At 24.7% G+C, this 21,287-nt stretch overlaps 1 protein-coding gene across 1 annotated transcript in view; it reads left to right on the top strand.

Annotated features, from left to right (window-relative positions):
- Positions 1–21,287, top strand: part of LOC114121697 (uncharacterized) — a 201,862-nt gene that overhangs the window by 28,872 nt on the left and 151,703 nt on the right. Inside the window, exons 2-3 of the mRNA XM_050198453.1 lie at positions 7,385–7,501; positions 14,119–14,386. Coding sequence (XP_050054410.1) covers positions 7,385–7,501; positions 14,119–14,386 — 385 coding nt within the window. The remainder of the gene's footprint in view (positions 1–7,384; positions 7,502–14,118; positions 14,387–21,287) is intronic.

Below are 21,287 nucleotides of genomic sequence, written 5' to 3'. Positions count from 1 at the left end.
AGAAAAACCCAATTTTGTAACTTTTCTGGAAATTTTTGTCGGAAGTATATTATAGTTTGATGGTCGAAAATACAGTTAGTTAAGTATAATAAATAGCATACGTTATTACTTTGCAGTTTACAGATAAATAAAAGCGAACATAAATTATTAGATATTTTAAAACATTATTATTCATCTAATTTATATTATTATTTTAATATAATAATAATAATTAGTTCTTTGATTAGAAAAAAAAAACAATATAAAAATACATCAATCATCAGAAATATGTTTTTTATCAGAAATTATTTGGTTTTAAAAAATGAAAATCGGTGATTGTTTTTTCTGTAAATTTATGAAATGCCAATTATTAAAGTCCGATCTTTTTTATTTTTTGATCTCTGTTATTAGTATATGATAAAAGTTACATCTTAATTTAAATATAAATTGTTATTCTGTATAGTATAGCTAATTATTTTTGAATTTCCAGTCAATGCAAAACCAATAAATTTTTGAATAAATAATCAACATGGTAGAGTAAATGATTTATATAGGTAATATTGAATATAGGATTATACTTGGTATTAATTGAAATTTTTACTGTAAAATTACAAAAACGATATCTACGTGTCTATAACTATCAACTAGGTGTTTCATGTTTATATTTTTAAAACAAAACTTTCAACATGCTTATGTATGTATGTAGGACGTAGGTATATACTTTTAAAAAAATAAAAATAAAAACCAGTTGTACTAAATATATCGATGTGTACTTATAATATGATTTTGAATAAAATACATCCAATTAATGTTATTATCGTTTTCAATTTCTTAGTAATAAATTTAATTAACAATGTATATACCTATTAGTTTGGATTTGGTTTTAACTATGTATTTATTTTTATAATATATTGAAAAAACTAAATTTTATCCATATTTTTAGTATACCTATATTATATTGAACTATGTACTTATACTAAACTTAGTTCATGTCGAGAGTTTTCTGTGAAAACTTGTCAAGCATGGTCATCTCTATCCTTAAACCAGTTTCCTATTAGAGTAAGAGTAACTGATCAGTCATACAGTGAGTGCAGGAATTGACATCAGATGGTACCGACGGTATTGCTCCTATCGTGAACATGACGTAGTAGGTATATAATACGTTATGAAGAAGTGTAGTTGCTATATGTGTTGTGTCTACTATTATAGTGAATTATTATACATAATCAATTTAATTCATAAAAAATTATTATTATGTTGCATTAATGCAATCACCATCACTAATTTATTTACTAATCTAATTAATATTATACATTATTCCTTATTTCATAATTTATTATCATATTTTTTTTGTGGAATATTATTAAATGGTCACTGATTAAAAATTTGTTTTTTTTTTATACAATACCTATTACAATTTAGCGTTTAAAAGTTTTATTTTTTCAGTTTCAGAATACATTCATGATTCCATTCGTAGATTGCTAAATAACGTTTGAAATTAAATTTATATATTTTTTTAAAACATACTCTAATATTTATCTAGCAAATAGAACCTCTGAGTTTCTCGTTTGCTATGTGTCTGTTCTATGAATTATTTAGTGCCTTATCTTTGACATGGATTTGTACTTTTGTTTACAAGTATAGGACTTGAAACTTATTTTGGTAATGTTTTATTAAAGTTACTAAATTATATGTTAGTGGGTTAATAATTTATTATTTACGATGCAGCATTGACGTTTATTGTACAAAATATAATTCAATTCCTAACATATAAAAAATATATATATATATATATATATAAATTATGTATAGATAACTATGTATTGGTTAAATTACCTCTACCTATATAGTATATAGTATACATTTAAAAAACAAAAACAAAAAATGAATTAGTGTCGTTTAATAGAATATAACCAAAATACTGGTCATAGAAAAAAAAATTTTGAACTAACCTATTTTCAGTTTAATATTTCATGGATTTTAATTGTATTTATGTACTGTTATGTTGATTAAGACTGGACTTTTATATCCATATTTGTAATTGTGTTTAATTGAATTACTGTATTTTCTTCTAAGGTTTACTTCTTTTAACTTTAAATAATTATTATATTTTTGTTAAGTATTTATACTTGTTTTAAATAAAATACGTATTTATTAAAACACATGAACTTAAACTAAGTTAAACTTAGTTGGTTGAATTAGTAAAATATTGATAGGTTCAAAGCAGTAAATAATTATACTCATGGGTTTAAACTACATATTACGTTGAGTGACTTTTTTACCAAATTTTTAGTATTCATGAGGAAATAAATCAAAACTTGTTTTGATTAACTACTGTACATAAAAAATATCTTGTGTCGTCAGTCACAATAATTTTTGTTTTTTTATTATTATAATCTATTTTCCCAGAATTAGTTGAGAACTAACGGTGAAAAATGATTATGAAAATATGAAACTTAATTAATTGATAGACGTGATTTTTGAAAATGTATTAATTATCAGCTACTTTCCTTTTATTGTGTAATGCATTATGCTTTTATGTACATAATAAATAGTGTAGCTTATGTTAACAATATTATAATTTGGTAGGTAGTTATTCTTTCTTTCTTTTTTTTTTTTTTAATTAGATTTTCTACAAAATAAGCTACCAATTTAGGTATATAATGATGATGTTGATTATGATTTGTTATTTGATTTCAATTTAATAAGAACTAATAACTTCTTAATGATATGTATTTAATTGGTTACTTATAGGTTATAGCTTAAATCTATTCACTTTATATACCTACGTTGGTATTGGTATCGGTTTATAATTTTGTATTAATTAATAATAGCTTATTGTATTATATGAATTAACAGTTTAATTTTTATATAATGTTTACAATTTGTTTTTGGCAAAAATGAATTCAATTTACCTCATCACTAATAGAAAAATAAATTACTAATATATAGGCTGACAGACTGTATCCAATCATAATTGTTTTTCATATGAAATGATTTATTAATTAATTCAAATTTAAATAACACATTCATTACAGTGACCTACTCATTGACAATATACGATTGATACCTACTAATATTAAAGCAACTTTTTTAATATGAATTTTAAATCTAATGGAAAATGTTGCATTGATATTTATAATTTTTCATTGAATATGATTTTCGTAACTTTTCCTATTACTTTATAACATAGTCTGTTTTAGTAATGCGTCTGGTAAAAATAATTATGTATTATTATGAATTATAAAACATCAGAATAAAATATAATTGGCAAAAATTTACCTATTAAAGGTACTTTATTAAGTACCTATCATAATTTGGACATTAGATGGACAATTATTATCAAAGAATAATTTATATAAAACATTATTTTTTTCAAAAATAATATTTACATAGAATATCATAATAATAATAATAATTAGAAAATAATAACAATAATGTGTACATTTTAGTGTGTAGTTCTAAATTTTATGAACCAGAAAGCCTCTTCTATTTTATTTATTATTTTTATGGGTGAATAATAATTGGGTAACCTAATAATATACAAATAAAAGTGGCGATGAAAAGATTCTATTGATTGATACAGACAATCGTTGGCTTTCACTGGACTCCAGACGTTTCGGGTGTCTGGCGCCAAAATTTTGTATTGTTATTAATATTACTATTATTACTGATTTACTTTTATAGTTAAGTCGCTTTTGTAAAAATTAAACTATATATTTTTATTCAATCGTTAAACAACCATGCATTAATACAATATTAGCTTTTAATTGGTAGTACAATATTATTAATACTTTTTATGCACAGTATATCAACACATCGAAAGTGATATTACTTTTGTGAAATTTGAATATAATATGAATACATTCAACTGTTGCTTAAATCAAAAGTATGCGCGGTATTAGCAAATGAGCTTGAGCAGAATAAGATGGGTATCTTAGGTACAGTCACACATTATAATATTTAGTGTGTTGCATTATATAATATTAAAAACGTGTCAAAATATTATTTTATAATATGTAGTGAGGTGTATGCTAAATGAATGCAGATTTATACTTTCTTCAGCCACTTTTCATAAATCTTTTCTACGTGTTATTATGCGTGAATAGCAATAATGTTTAATGATTATATACTTTATCGTATTTTTTTTAATACACGGTCATTTAGTTGATAATTGCAGTATAAAAATATGGAAAACGTACCTACGCCTATTCTGATATAAACATCACACTTACATATTATATATGCCTACGTTATTATCATGTTTTGTTATTATTATTCTTATTACTATTATTATTATCGTTGGTACATTTTAAAGACCACTATCATAGTTGAATTTCGTGTGCATACCTATACACAATATCATTACCGTTACCGCTACGTGTTATTATTTCCATACGATCAAATTATATAATAATAGCGATTCATCTGCTGAACACATATAGCTGCAAATAGTTTATTGTGATTAAATCTCTTCTGTTCCGACACAGCCGTACTGTTTATGTAGGAAGTCCTATTTTCTTTAATAACGACTGTATTTATATAATACAATGTAATATTGTAACTATATTGAATTACGATGTGAACTATTCGAATAGTGTTATTATTCAATCATTTGTGAATATTTGAATACTATTGTGTTGACTATTTGAAATATTAAATTTATTGAATTTTATTGAGAAATTCTATAGTACGTTCGACTTAGTAAATACATGCCTACATTATTATTTATACATTTATAAACTTATTACAATTATTTATAAAAAATTATATTTTTTTGTTATTGACGATTATGATATTAAGTGATGACAGATGAATTTAAACAATTTAAATTTCTTTTAAGAAGATTTAGGAAATCAACTACTAATGTTTACATAAGATTAATTTTAGTTTTTAAACAAACGTGCTTAAATACTATACCGATCATAATATTATTAAAGTAACTATTTTTACAGATATTTTTGGAGGCAGTTTCTTAGTATCGGTTAATTATTTATCAATATGGACAATGCCTTGAAATAATACGTTTGATATGTAAACAATAAACATAATATATCCATATACTTAAACTTTTTAGATATGTTTATAGATCAAAAATGATAATAGGGAGTTCAGATATTTTTTTTACTCATAATGCTATCATATAATATTCGTATATCACACTATGTTTTAAGCCAATTAATGTAGATAATGATATTAATATACTATATTATTCAACAGGTATATAATATGTTGATATGTTGTGTATCAATGTATATTATATCATTATAATTGAAATCTTAAGTTAAATTATATATATTTTTAAATTAAATATAATATATAGATTCGTATCATTAAATACATTTTATTTGGTTATACTTTGTGCTACATACTGTATAGTATACTAGAATTTAATATGAGGTATCACATACCATTATAGTAGGTGATTTTGGGCTGTAAATTACAAATTGTAAACACGAGATATAAGAATTGACAAAAGAATGTAGTTGTGATAGCGAAGGGCGTTGACAAATATTTGATGGATGAAGTCTGAATTATGCACTAATGATTTTTAACTTAAGTGTATGATATAATTCAGTTTTTCATATTTATTTGATTTTATCTATCTAACAGTAGGTTTGTACAAAGTTATTAAAACATGAAATATAAATTTATACTATAATATAATATATAATATAGATGCTTACCTATTTTAAATTCAAACAGGTATTTTATTTAAGCGCGTATTTCTCTATACTTATAAGATGTTGATAGATATAATAAACATTTATGTAGGCACTAAAATTGCTTTTGTGTTAAGCTCAACCGAATAACATCTCTATCTGTAATAAATCTGTAATAGTTATAGTTAATTTAATGTCAACTTTAAAAAAATATATTAATGATAATAATATATGTAGATGTATGCTATATTATTTTATGTGCACTTTTAAATTAAGTATAATATTATTTTAATATTTTAATTTTTTTAAATAAATATTCCAATTTTATTACTTTTGAGTTAATATTAACAATATATAAAACAAACTATGACCATAAACAATATACTTAAAATAACATACAACTACTGAATACTTAAATAAAATAAAGTATATTATTGTTTATTTTAAAAAAACAATCTAAGATTTTTCTTTTCTGATTTTTCTGATTTGATTTTCATAACATTTTGTTCTATTGTTTCATTTAAAATAACATTTTTGATTAAGCATATTCGTTATATTAAACGTACAAATTCAATAAAACACTGTTGACTACAATAACAATTACAAAACAATAACTTTTTGTTGAAAAATAAGAAAACAGCAGATGTTTAATGTTTATATACAAATGTGTACATACCTTTAAGTGGAGAATAGAGACGTAAAAATGTTTTTATACGAACTACATAACATCGTACGCGTAATTTCGATACTTTTGTAAAGTAGACAAACTTGTTAGTCTTTACGTGGGTTCCACAAGTTACATTATAATATTATATTGTTGTTGAGGTCAAATTCATAGATCATATCTGAGATCATCGTTGCTTGTATATCTCTTGCATCTCGATTTACTGACAAATAAAACATAAGTCACTAACTCTCAAACTATTCCTACCTGTAGGTACATTTTCTTTATTGCATTATTATTAATTTTGAAATGCATTGCGGAGCACTAAAAAATTTAATAAAATAAATTGTTGTATATGCTTGAGGCTTGTCGTTGGTTCGTGTTTTCCGTGTTTAACTAAATTACTGCTATATGTTTACGACCAGTAAGTGTATAATATTTGTATAATATTAGTAAAGTGTTTTCCTTTAAATGCACAGCTGCAGTGATGATATTATAATATTGGTATATTAATGCCACTCTGCGCGTGCAATATAATAATATTTTATTGAAAAAAAAATAACATACATTATAAACCATGAATAATTTCCTATATTTATATTGAGTAAATTCACATGGACAAAAATAAAAAACATATATATAATAATAATAATAATGGAGAAAAGAAAAGATATAAAGTGTTATGACGTCCGTACAATGATGAATGGCTTCTTAAATATAATGATCCTAAACGGTTTAATAGTCCTCGGAAACCTACCTGCAGGTATTGGTAGTAGTAATTACGATCGTCGTGGGTAGTCAACACGTATATTCTCGGTATCCGTAACTGAAATTTGAATTTTTCTACTCCCACATTTAGGGCTTGGCATGGATACTTCGAGTTATCATTTTGAATCCGTGGGTAACACCGATATTAGATATGTAATTTAATTTATCATATTATATTACTGTCTATGTAGTTATCATCTATATTAGACATATTTTGTTATGTATTATTATATAGATTGTATATACCTACATGGTCACATTGTTTCTGATCCAAATTAATATTAAAATATTATGTCATTGCGTGTTTCAGGGTTACGAAAAGTGAGAACAGCGATGATCTAATGTTGAGTTGTGGCAACGAATACTCTGAACCAATTAATGCTTACGTGCTTCCGGACTCTCATATCACCAAATTATGTTCTGCCAGGTGAATAATATCAGTGTTTACTTATTAGTTATTACTTTTTGTTTGTCCCGTAACTCTTATCAGATCTTGAGTAAACTAGATTAAAAAAAAAATAAGATGTTTAAATATTATTGAAAAAAAAAACCGTATTGCGTTATAGTATAAGGATTTAAATTAACTGCGAACATAATTTTTTAAGTCATTGCGTATTTACGATATGTTTTGTATAATAATAGTTTGTGTGTTTCATTATTGTAATTGAATACAAATGAAAATATTTATATTTGCCAGGAAGTGTAAATTGGCAATAAAAACATCTTAGCGATATTGTTTTACAAAATTATTTTTTAAATTGTAAATCTAAATATCCTTTAATATAGTTAACTCTAAATTGAGCAGTATGAAGACGTATTGTTTGCGATTTAGTTTAGTATTATAGAACAATGGATGTTTAGTTATTTTATAGTAATAATAATTAATGTTGTTCTTGCAATGTTTGATACAAATATTCATATTTCATATCCTCTGTTTTCGTAAATATTTTTGTCCAGAAAATATTATTTACTTATCGATACTGGCGGTATTATTGTATGTAATATAATCAATAATGGGCATTTAAATCAAACATAACTACTTTATCATAATACATTTTAATATTATGTAATTTATATACCTAGCTATTATACCTATATGATCCACGTTATTTGAACTGTTTGTAAATGGTTATAATATTCATTTATACATAAAATATGTATATATAAATAAATAAACAATATGAGTATACTTACCTATATACAATGTATAATAGATTATGGGGGTGAAAACTTTATAATATAGCTCATACATATTTGTGACTTTCTCGATTAGTTACCATATGTGTTTGTCACGATGCGTTGCTATAATATGTTGTAGACGATGTATTTTTTTTATTATTAATGATACAGGTTTGATGAATATAATGTGTACTTTATATGATAGATATGGTATATAAATATAAGAATTCTAAAGAATGACACTGTTTAGGGTTGAATCTCAACACAAACACTAGAGTGCATAGTACCATAATGGTTTAAAGTGTACACCTATATATAGAAACGGTATTCATTATTCCACTTGTGTCCAGTGTAAAAAATTATATCTCGCATCTCCCGCGATATTATAATATTTTTCAATTATTTATTTTTTTTTTTACGAAAAAAAATTCTCAAAACGTATTATCGTTTATTCGAAACGGTTTAATGAATTATTTAAATTTAAACCATACTTTATATTCTGTCTACGGTTAAATAGCTTATTCTCCACATATTGAATTATGGTGTACTATATTAACTGTTAAATATACACTTATTTGCACTTGCACATTATCGAGGACATATTTTACTCTATGAATTTCTATTTTTCCACATTGTGGTGTTGTCTGTAAAACCAAACCATCGGGATCAAAATATTATGATGATATTAATCAAACACGCATATATAGAAATAGCAGCGTGTACCTATTATATTAAATATATTTTATTTAAACACGTACACCGGACATGATGCACGCATATGTCACGATCTAGCCAGCTCGCGGATGTACAAAATATGTATATTTATAGAATTACACGTCGTTGTGCGATCGTATAATATAATATAGGACAATAATATAAAAATACAGTATTTACGTACATTATTCGTATAGGATTATGTGTGTGACTACACGCGAGTATATATGATATAGAGCTTAGTGTGTAGCAGCTGTTGGATGAGGACTGCGCGGTGCGAGGCCCTGGGGGAGAATCGGGAGGGATACGCGACTGAACGACCTTGAATCGTAAATTTTGTTTACGCCTCGCAAACAACAGGGCTGACCTTTGGTACGGATCGTGTGCAGCGCGCGCGGGGATACCGCTGAACGGACATAACTTTTATCGATCGCGAGTGGCCCGGCGGCGGCGGCGGCGGCGGCGGCGGTTGCGGCGTGAGTTTTCGACCATTACCTCTGATAATGATAATAATTATACACTGCCATCGGTGGTTTTTTTTTATTTATTATTATTATTATTTATTTATTTCATATAGAGGTACGTGTGGCGTATAACGCGTTTAATATGTAACATCATTATATTTTATTATAATATTTTAACCGTCGTATATTATTATTATGCCGTCATTGTATGTGCATTTAATGCACGCGGAGTGAAAAAATAAAACGGAGACGATTCGGTGTAGGTTTTCGATTGATAATAATTAAATTATACGTATTTGTACGTACCGTACGGCTTATCGTATAATGATTTACGCAAGACTTCGCACAGTCCGCGTGTTTTATTTTTTATTTTTTTATTTTCAACAACAACAACGTTGAGCTAAAAACCGTGGGAGGCCGTCTACGCGTATTTCTATGTGGAACATAAAATAAACCTTTCGACATCTCGACGTGTACGTTTCACTTTTAAAATTAAAGATAAAATGCAGTCTTGCGTTTTTGGTTCTTACGATAATTTTATTCTAATACGAATATTCGCTTGGATTTGTTTCACGTCGGAAAAACCGTATACGCTTGTTTGATGATAATTTTCGTAGTACTTATATAAGAGGTAAATGATAGTTATTAAAAATAAGAGCTCGTCGTCAGATATTTGAGTGTAAATCTAATTCTAAAAGTTTTATAAGAATAACAATGAAGATTGCTTGTAGAACATAATATCATAATAATAATAACAATAATTATTATTATATAAACCGTATCAATAAGTGAAAAGAGTTTTGTTGTTTGGATATGATGGTATTTTTCTCTTAGAAACTATTTGCTATACATTATGTTCTAAACAATAGTTCTTAAATATATCAATTCAATATCATACCAAACTTTAAACCTTGAATTTGCAGACGATAGGTAGTTTCTAATATTTATAATTAGTCAATAAAAGTGACAATTGTTTCATGCTGAATGTTTACATGTTTAATTTTTTTTAATTATGTATTTGAATTAAGTTAACGGAAACAAATTATAGCTGTAAAAGATACACGTAAATTGTTTTCTGTATATTAGGAGTATAGTATAAATGAAGGGCATTAATTATTTTAATTAACAATTTATTTATTATTGTTCCTTTGTATAGATCTAGGTAATTGAAAAGTACCTATGTTTATATTGCTTACTTATTATATATACTTATAACGTTGTAGATTGTTAGTGGTGTTTAAATTATACATATCATTTATTTCACGTTGATGGGATTGTTCCATTCCGGAGTTGAACATTATTGCTCTTAATTATTTTGATGGGATAAAACAAACAGGATATTACTACTGTATGTTGTTTAATTTATATTTGAAATATAATTATTGTTCTTGGGTAAATACCAATCGTAATAGTACATTAGTGTGTACGCTAGATAACTGATGCTATAATTGTTAAAACGTACTCTAACAAATGTACCTATTTAAATGTAGGTGCACTTATAATTAATAGTAGACAATTATAATCATATTAATATAATTCTAAACCGATTGGGCTACAAACTTCATTTATGAAACTCGCGTTATTACGTTATTATTTACGGACGACTTTGTAATGACACTAGATTGTATATTATACACAATATAATATATGTAGGTACTAGTACACCAAGTATAATACGTATGCGATGAAAGTTATTCATTTTTTTGCACGAGGACAATACGATCTTATTTCTTGACATTCACGATCCGTAAAACATACCTTTCACTATTTTGTGGTTGTTAGATGATAACATAGTATATTATAGTCATATACCGACTAAAAATTGATTCGCTAAATAATTTGATTGTGCCCGATAAAAAATGTTTAAAATAAGAAAACTTGTTGCATAAAATTGTCGCGTTACAATCGGCCACTCAAATCTCAATGTTAATCCAGGGTAACATAATTGAATTAGGTTATGTACCTATATACTTATTACCTTCATAAAAAATAATATAATATTTATATAATTATTAAATATACATATAATTATTAAGTTCCTACTCTGTTATCCGCGTAGATACGTATTTAACGACTTTGTAATTTCTCGATCGCATAAACTTATTTTTCTTGGTTATGTAGTGTAGGTACGTATTATTGTATAGATACCTACTAGCGACTGAAGGTTAAAATGTGAAATATGAGAATTGATACAAAAGTGTGTGTTTCATTAATATTATTACGTGTTATAAAACAAGTAGCAATGATATGGTAATACAGTAAGTATAGGTGCATTATAACAATAATACATAATATATTAATATATTATGATCCTTATAGACAATAATATATTATTGTATGATTTTATATTGGTATTTAAAGTGTTCGACTACTGTACATAGTTACATAGATATCGACAACAACTTGTTTGTTTGGTAAGACGATATCGCTGTAATCATATCGTGTATTTGGTGAGAACATTATGTAAATATATACTATTAATAGAAATAGTATAGCATAATTTATATTTGAATCGCCAAAATATGAATACATTATTAATTTTAAATATATTTTTGTTTGATATTCTACAGGGTGATTCACTAAACATTCTCAACCCATTTTTCCTTTAAATAATATATTAAAATTATAAATATATGAACATTTTAATACATTTAACGACCATGTGCATAGAACACCACTGGATCGTCACTGAGACAATACAAACTTCCCTATTTTCAAATGAAAACCACCATTTTTTTTTTTTATTATAAATCAAAGATGATATATTTTTTTTAAGAATGTTGATATAAAAAAATATAAAATTAGTTTCAGTTGTTAAAACATACGTACTTACTTATACTAAATTTTACTAAGGATAATAATCTGTAATTGTGCTTTTACATAAATAATAAAATAAGTAGGTACTATTTTTTTATCAATATTAATAAATACTACTTTAATGTGCAATCCTTCAATTCTATTACTATATTATACTATATAATATATTAAGTTCATTCATTAAAAAATTACTCATTCGAGTTTTGATTTATATAAATTAAATTTATTAAAAAAAAATCATCTACCTACTTTGCAATGTATATATTAAGAAGGGAAAAAAGGAATTTTTATCATCACTACTGTACACTTCTTAATAGCATACACATTTACCTACCTGAAAATATATTAGAAGCCTAATACATTTACCAACGTAGGAGTACGATAAATTAGAATTCTAATAAATTCATAATAAAATAAGTAAACGGTGTGAACATGCCTTGTGAATCATTCTGTACATTTTTGTTGTTATGGATGATATTCGTGCTCGATTTTGATTAATAATACATAATATCGATTCGTGTATGAGAATAAAATGAATTGATAATATATTATGTATACATAATATTCTACTGTAAATATTATATTACCTATGGAATTTTAACAAAATTGAATCATAAGTAAATACTAGATACTGTTACGCAATATGCAGTATGAATTTTTGTATGGGTACTTAAATCAATCAATTATTCTTGAAATTGAATGCATAATACTAAATTGGTGTTCTTACAATATGATGTATTTAATGTGTAATATTAATTTATATTATGTTCTATAAGACGTGTAATGATATGTGAGTGTGAATATAATTTTATAAATCTGTGAAGGAAAACTTTTTGAAATCAATAATAGATCAATATTTTAAAAAATAATTTTATTATTATTTAAGTATTAATAAGTTATACAATCATCTTTTATTATAAAATGCATATATTAAAATATCGGTTAAGGATAATTAAATTAGATAAAATATTAAAATATTTTTTTGTTTATGAATTTATGACTATACAATAATTCCTATGTATTTTAGTAGCTAAATTAAATATTAGTTATCACGAAGGGTATAACTAAGGGGTTGATGATAAATTATTTTCATTAATGTTTAATTCAAATAAATGCTTAGCCAACAATTCAACTTATATAAATATATTAAGTATTTAGGTAATCATAAATTAATTTCATATGAAGTTAAAATTATATATTATGGATATGTAATAGGTGTTTAAGCAATATTTTTAGATGTAGAGGAACGATACGTTCAAAATATTTTTAAAAAATAAACTTAAATATGATTTTATATATCTTAAATATTGACCAACGTATCGTTTTGATATGCAATGTGACTCATTTGTTTTTAATAGATATTTTACTAATCTATTTATTTTTTTCGTAAATCAATATTTAATATAATTTTACTTTGTTTAGAAAAAAAACTAACATGCTTTTATTTTTATAATTATTTATACCTATAAAGTATACATTTATTTTTTTATTTTTTGTACAACTTAAACAAATTTGGTTATTATTATAAATTACATTAATTATAATAATTAAAATTATGAAAGACAACATACATTTTATATTGTAAATTGTAATCTATCAAGATTTAGTTTTTAGTTTTTATTATTATATATTTTAATAAATTATAATTATTAGTGTTTATAAATTACATTACATGCATTGTTTGTAATTTTTTTATTTGAACTTCAATAGATTATTGAGTTAGAATATAACTAATACAAATAGGTTGAAATTACTATTTGAGTGGTAGCTTATTGCGATTATTATTTAGTAAAATTTCTATTAATGCAATATTTTATTGTAATTATTGGATATAATATTTTGTGTTAATGTATTATTATTTTATTTTTAGGCAAATGTTTCCGGTGTGTGATAACAACTCACATTATTCTGTAACATACGAAACATTAAAACCAGTGTTAGTATCGTCGGATACAGCATCTGTAGGCTATGGAAAACTGGAAACTGTGCCGCCACCTATTGGTGTAGCTTCGGGGAAGAAAATAGCGACTATCAACGGTGGAAATACAACTACCCCTAATATTTGTATCGAGGGTGGCCGGATTGAATTCGTCAAATCTCCAATAGATAGCGGTGATGAAAAACAGGACTACCTAAAGGTAATATTGATAGAAAGCGCTAATGTGATTATTATTTTTTTTTAAATAGAAACTTCTTCAATTACTTTAGATAATTTTAATAATTAATGATATTATTATAATATAGTATAAGGTATGGAAATTATTCGTTTGTAGGAATCGTATTAGTTTTATTTTAGATACATTTGAACTATAAGATTATCAATGATTATTGATTGAATTAGATTTATTATTTTCAAAATAATAAAATATAAAATATTATATATAGTCATACTCTGGTTTAAAAAAAAATAAATAATAATAATATCCAAAATCAAACTCAAATAAAAAACCAAACTAAACTCATAATATAAAAATTATATACTATTCTTACTTATAATAGAAAAACATACACTCGTATATTATTACCTGTATTGTTATTTTGTAGTTTGTACTAGGATTTAAATAAGTAATTATCTATGACGTTCATTTATCTTGAATAATATTGTCAAAAGTGGAAGTAAATAAATGATTGATACAAAATATATAGAACTCAAATAATAGTAATAAACTATATTACGTCATATTGTAATAATTATAGGTCAAAAACTCCAAATTACATATACGCATATTATCGATTTCTATAATATACTTAATATATTATAATATAGCTAAGCGCTTGTTTATGAAAAATCCTATATAGCTGACACATTTAAATTCTCTTATGGTAACTTTTATGTATAGAGGTTTCATTGTATACATTTTATAATATTGAAGCATATATAAAAAAAAATTTAATTAACAAAATTAAGTCGACATACTTGTTTTTATGTTTTCATTTTAATTGTTATTTATATATTTTTGCCTTTTGGCTCTTACAGCACGTTTAATATATTAAGTATGTATTTGTGAAGAGGCTTATGATTATATATTGTAATCCAGATCAACAGTAATGGGTTATTAGTTGAAAGCCGAGCTAGCTTAGGTGAAGGATTACACATTTTGGCGTAATGGAAATTATAACCCCAAGAGAAATCTACTCTTTCGTTTTCTTATAGCAATAATATGTCGGCGCAACAGCTATGCAATTTCAATGCGTTCTTGCTTAAGAATCATTAAATACGTATTTATACTACGCTGAACATTAATATCAACATTTATTTTTTTTTTACAATTTGCAATTTCAAATTTTGTTTATATAATTTTTCAGATTTGATAGGTTTAGGTGATATTATTTATATTTATTTCGATATTAGGTCAAATATCAGTTACCTACAGTAGGTCAGACATCTTTTTGAAAAATTTTATTATTTTATTACAAATATAAATATCGATTATAATTTGTAATATTTGCATTTAATTGATAAATTAAATAATATTTTTTTTTGTTTTATAATATGCAGTTATAATGTTTTACATTTTTAAACCTTTGGATTATTTATTAAAAATAATAGCGTTAATTATTGGTATAAAACCATGTGTATTATAACTTGATAACAATAGTAATTGATAAATTAACATTATCATTTAATACAATTTAGAAGTATAATAATATATTTCTATATTTTGAGTTTTTATTATTTTAAAACAACACAATATTATTTTAATATGAATGCATATCGTACTTTTATTTTATTCGGGTCCTTATAAACAGCTAAGGTTTGTTTGATATATAATATATATACATATAAATACCTAGATATTTGCATCGTTTTTTTTTTTTGCTTCTAGTGGTAAAACTGTTAATACATATTAATGTTAATTAAATTCAAATAAGGATGTATCATGGTCTTACGATTTATTCGTTATGCATGGCCTTTTAATAGCTTCTGATACAATTTAGTAATATGTATAAAAGTCAGTTGGATGGTTGACATTATATATATATTATTTTTTTGCAGTGTTAGGTATTTTAAGATATTTTGAAATAATAGTATCGAAACTTTCAAAAACGAAGGTCTAAGTTTTTCCTTCTTATAGGTGAACCTTTTTGTTGAAAAATATAAGGAAAATATAAAAGTGTATGTCCATTATTCTCACGACACACTGTTTATTAAATTGGAACGTGCTGTGAACAGTATATAGTGCTATATAGTAGTCAATATAAAATTGAAAAGACCTCCGGGAAATATTGAATTAGAAATAAACTGATGATGAATTTCTTAGAAACTCAACGTTATGACACAAAAACAATATTGTTTCAATAACATAATACAGAAATTGAAAATCTCCTAACTATTTAAATATATTTTTTTGCATAATATAAGTTTGTGCGTTATGCATGTAATATTTTAAAATATAAATATTATTATTAAGTTTTCAACTAAGATATTTTTCTGCAGTCCACCGCCATACAAGCTTATTAAATATTCGTATATAATTGATAATAGATGATTTTGAAAAATTAAAAGAATATTATACATCTTTAAAATTATATAACATACATAAAAGAAATTTAACTTTAAAAGTTATCCTTTGTATGAATATAAATTTGAATGTATGTCTCTGTAAGTATGAATGTACAATTTTTTATGATGATAAAACAAAACTATAACCAGGCAGGAAAACAAATTAATCTTGACAAGTTAAAAACTTAAATATATGAGATCAAAGTGCCTTCACTTGAAAGTTTCTTTATTCTGTCACTCTTGCTATAAAATCTTTTATCACGTACGCTTATTGTTTAAAATGTAACAGATTTTGGAAATACATATTTAAGTTAAAAAAAATATGTTGTCAATGTAAATATTAAATTGTAAGATTTATAATAATTACAATATTTCTTTGATTTTTTCAATATTATTGATACAGGGTTTCGAAATATATTTAATTTCATATTTTATGCTAGAATTCTTTTTATCCTTCGACTTATTAGTTCAAATTTGGTTATAAAAATTGTAATATATTGTTAGGTATAAATATACTAATTTTTTTAATTTTAATTTTACTTAATGATGTAAAATATTTACTATGAAACTAACATTAGACTTGTACTCATTTAAAGTTGATATACGTCATATTAAGAAATTTTTTAAAGTTTTTAGTCTATATTGTCTTATTTGGATTTTACAATTTTTCATTATATTTTTATAAATATCATCTACGAAGTCTTAAGAACTTTATAAATTTCTTTATACCATTATTGTAGTATAATAGGATTTCAAGTACGTTATAAACTTTTTAAAAATTTGATCACGTAGTTCATATGGTTAGGTTTAATATTTATGATAAAATATTTTTTTTTAGGTATAATTATACTGTCATAATGTGTGCGAAACTATATTTTTTTAGTTACAAAAAATCAATTAGCCATGTTTTCCTCCCTTCGGGATGTTTCCTATGGGACCCAACGTCACGGGGATGCCATAAGAGGATAAAGTGAGTCCTTTGGGACCTTTAGGAAAGGCGGTATATGCACACACACACACACACACACACACACACACACACATAAACATTTTGATCGTAATTCAAAATCGCACATAACGGATTTAACGACGGACGAAGGATGTGCTGTAGAAAGGGGAGGGGTCAGAAATAGACTGCTTCAGATTGTCAAAACGTAATCCTTTTAAGAGCGAGGTCGCCGCTGGATTAGGTTACTATAGTATATATAAGGATTATTTCGCAGTTTAGGTGTTTGAATCGACGTTCCAATATTTTATAATAGTGTGTAATTTTGAGTACAAGGATATCTTTTATCGAAACATATTAACTGCTGTTCATAAGAAATTTTGAAGACAACGTAGATAAAAGTTATTCTTTTAACTTATCACCCAATTTTCAATTGGTTTTATAAATCAACATTTCCCGTTGTAAAAATTGAAATGTCAAGGTTATAATGGATTAACTTGAAAATATAAACATGACTTAACTTTTTATAATAATAGCCAATAACTAAGAGCTTTACTTTTAAAATATTTTAGCTGTATTATCTCGTACTCCGCAGTAATGATATTTGAAAACCTATCTAAAAATTAAATTTGTATGTAAATATGGTATATATTTTATATACTCGGTATTATTTGTAAAAATCTTGACGTTAGAGTCTATTATTAATATAAAGTCTACAAAACCATTATAATGGCTATTGATTAATAGTATGTTTAATGTTTATATAGTTTTAAAAACTGTCCTTATGGAGATAAACTACAACAATACAGTAGTTGCAGTGTATGCGTTAATCAATTTATAATAATTTAATGTAATCTATGTTAAAGTATTTCTATAATACTTTATTATTATTTACTATTCAGAATCACATATACTAATCTTTTTATTTGATGTACATGATTAAATTAATAGTTAGTGTGTTTTCTGAATTTCGTAAAACATTCTACACTATGATTATACGGGCCTTATAATTTCATACGGTGTGGAGATTAGTATTTGATTAGTATTATTCAGTAGGTAAAAATCGTAAATAATTATAAAAAAAAAATGTTAAATATATGTCTATCGTTTAACAGAAGTCATACGTCGGAGATTAACGAACAAATATAAGTACATAAAGATAAAAAATCCAAATGCTTAAAATGTGTATAATAAAAAAAAAGTATAGAAAAAAGCTATTATGTTTGTTCAGAATATGAGATCTTTAGAGGAGTAATGGCCGCCGAAGGCAGTTGAAATAAAAATATAACAATATATATATATACTAACTGCAGTGACTGTTAGATGTTCCATCTTTTCGGTGATTTTATTTATTTATTTTTTTTTTTTTTATTCTGACTGCGGTAAAGGGACAAGTGGAAAAAATGAAATGACTTTTGAACGGACTTAAAAAAAAAATAGGGGAGTTACCACGAAAAAGGGAAGTATAATAATAATAACATTCTGAAACCAACAAAGAGCCTCGTCATCGTACGCATTACTTTCAGCTTTTCTGACTAATGTGGCCTAAGCTCCCAACACACAGCAGCGACCCTAGCATCAGTGGCAATTCATTTTGATTCAATTTATATTTATATATTGTCTTCATTCCGGAAACACTTTCGGCCGTATGTCGTGGGAAATAATGAAAAAATCAAATTATGGAGAAACAAATCAGTATTATAGCTAAATGTCAAAAATATTTACTTAAGCACATAGAAATAAGTTTATTAAAATTATTTTTCTACTTTTTAATATATTCATGTAAAACATATTGGTTAAAAATACATGAAATCGTATTTTTAGATTCGTGTTAAATAAATTAAATAATTACGTCTACAACTTTAAGTGGTGATTTAAATGTGAAATTATTTAATAATTTTTAACATTTTTCTAGTGCATATTATAAGTAGGTATGTATTATAAATTATAGGCACATACATACTTTTTCACTAATAATAATAATTTTGCTCGGTAAAAATAATTTAATTAAAATAAATAATTGTTTGAGAGTCATTCGTTATTATAATGTCTGTATAAAAAAATGTTGTATAGAATATGAGCAGAGAAATTATTCTCATTCCATGTAGTCCCTCTCCCAGATTTTAAAAGTTATAAGTCATTTTTAGTAAAATTGTTTTTGTAGTATTATTAAGAGGAACATTTATTTTGAAAATGTAATAAGCATATTACATTTAATTTATTATTATTATCATTAAAGCTGCTTTGATAAGTTTATTGAGAATTAGTTTAAACAAATTTAATTTAATTCACTATAATGTTTTTAGATTCTGAGCGAAGCTTTGATTCAAAGTCAATTTGTTTTATTTATCCGTCTAGACGTGTGGCATTAAATACGATGTATGCTAAAAAAAAATCCTAGTTCAAAGAAAATTAATGTTTTTCAAATATCTACGTTAATAATTTAAAATGTATTTATTTATTTATTAAATAAATACCACTTTAAATTTGATCAGATGTAGCATTATCAGATATATAATATATATATATATATATAATTGAAATATTTATAACATTCTTTGTATGTATTTTGTTGACAATTAAGTTTGACTTTTTTCTTGACGTATTTACACTTGTATATTACAAAGGTGTTTTAATGGTATTATCAATTAGTACTCGTTTTGACAGTTTGTTGGGTTCATGTATTTGGTATGTAAAAAAATTAAATAAGAGGGGTTGAGAAATTGGATTAGTTGCAGCAATGCTGTCAATCACATGACGTGCACACTGCACACACTGTATAATGTGGGTACACCCCACAATATTTCGTTACAAGTTTTCACATGGTGTTTGTATCACGATAGACGATATAGATTTTCTAGCCATTATGACATTTAGTTATGTTTTGTTGTATAAATAGCTGTAAATTATTAGTTTTATTTTATTATATGCTTTGAAAGACCAAAAAAGAATAATAATAATAATTAAAAAAAAAAAAAATATGAAAAATAACACTTTTATATTTGCGAAACAATAATAATATTATAGTTATAGTTGTTTACCCTAATCATACACAATTTATTATGTGTTTTACTTAATACAATTTGTTTAAAAATTGATTTACAGTTATTCAATTGAAATATTTAAAGTTAAGTATCTCTTAGCGGAGAATACTGTACATAAAATGTGTATTGTATATTCAATGAAAGAATAAGTAAATTATAGAAGTATTATAGTATTGTGTTTTCAATTAAAAAACAAATTTGCATAATAATAACACTTAAATAAAATACATTTTATCATTCACTCATAAATAATTCTGATTTAAATAAGTTTGAAAGCAAATAAATAAAAAAATATATATAACATATTATTATATTTTAAGTACTTATATCTATTTTAAACCGTGATTTCATACCTAATGAAAATTGTGCTATAAAACGCATGATTAATTTAGTGGTGAACGCGTTTCATTCGTATTATATTCAACTAAGTAGAAAATGCAATGAAAATCCATTGAGGTTTATAACTGTTTAAACGATGAAAGTCTCATAAAGTTATTCCGATGAAAGCCTTTAAATAGTTCAAAGGTGTGAATTTATAAATGTTC

The sequence above is a fragment of the Aphis gossypii genome, chromosome 1 (assembly GCF_020184175.1).
Source record: "Aphis gossypii isolate Hap1 chromosome 1, ASM2018417v2, whole genome shotgun sequence".
Classification (NCBI taxonomy): Eukaryota; Metazoa; Arthropoda; class Insecta; order Hemiptera; family Aphididae; genus Aphis; species Aphis gossypii.
Note: the sequence above shows the minus strand (reverse complement) of the source record. Positions and strands in the feature narration are given on the sequence as shown.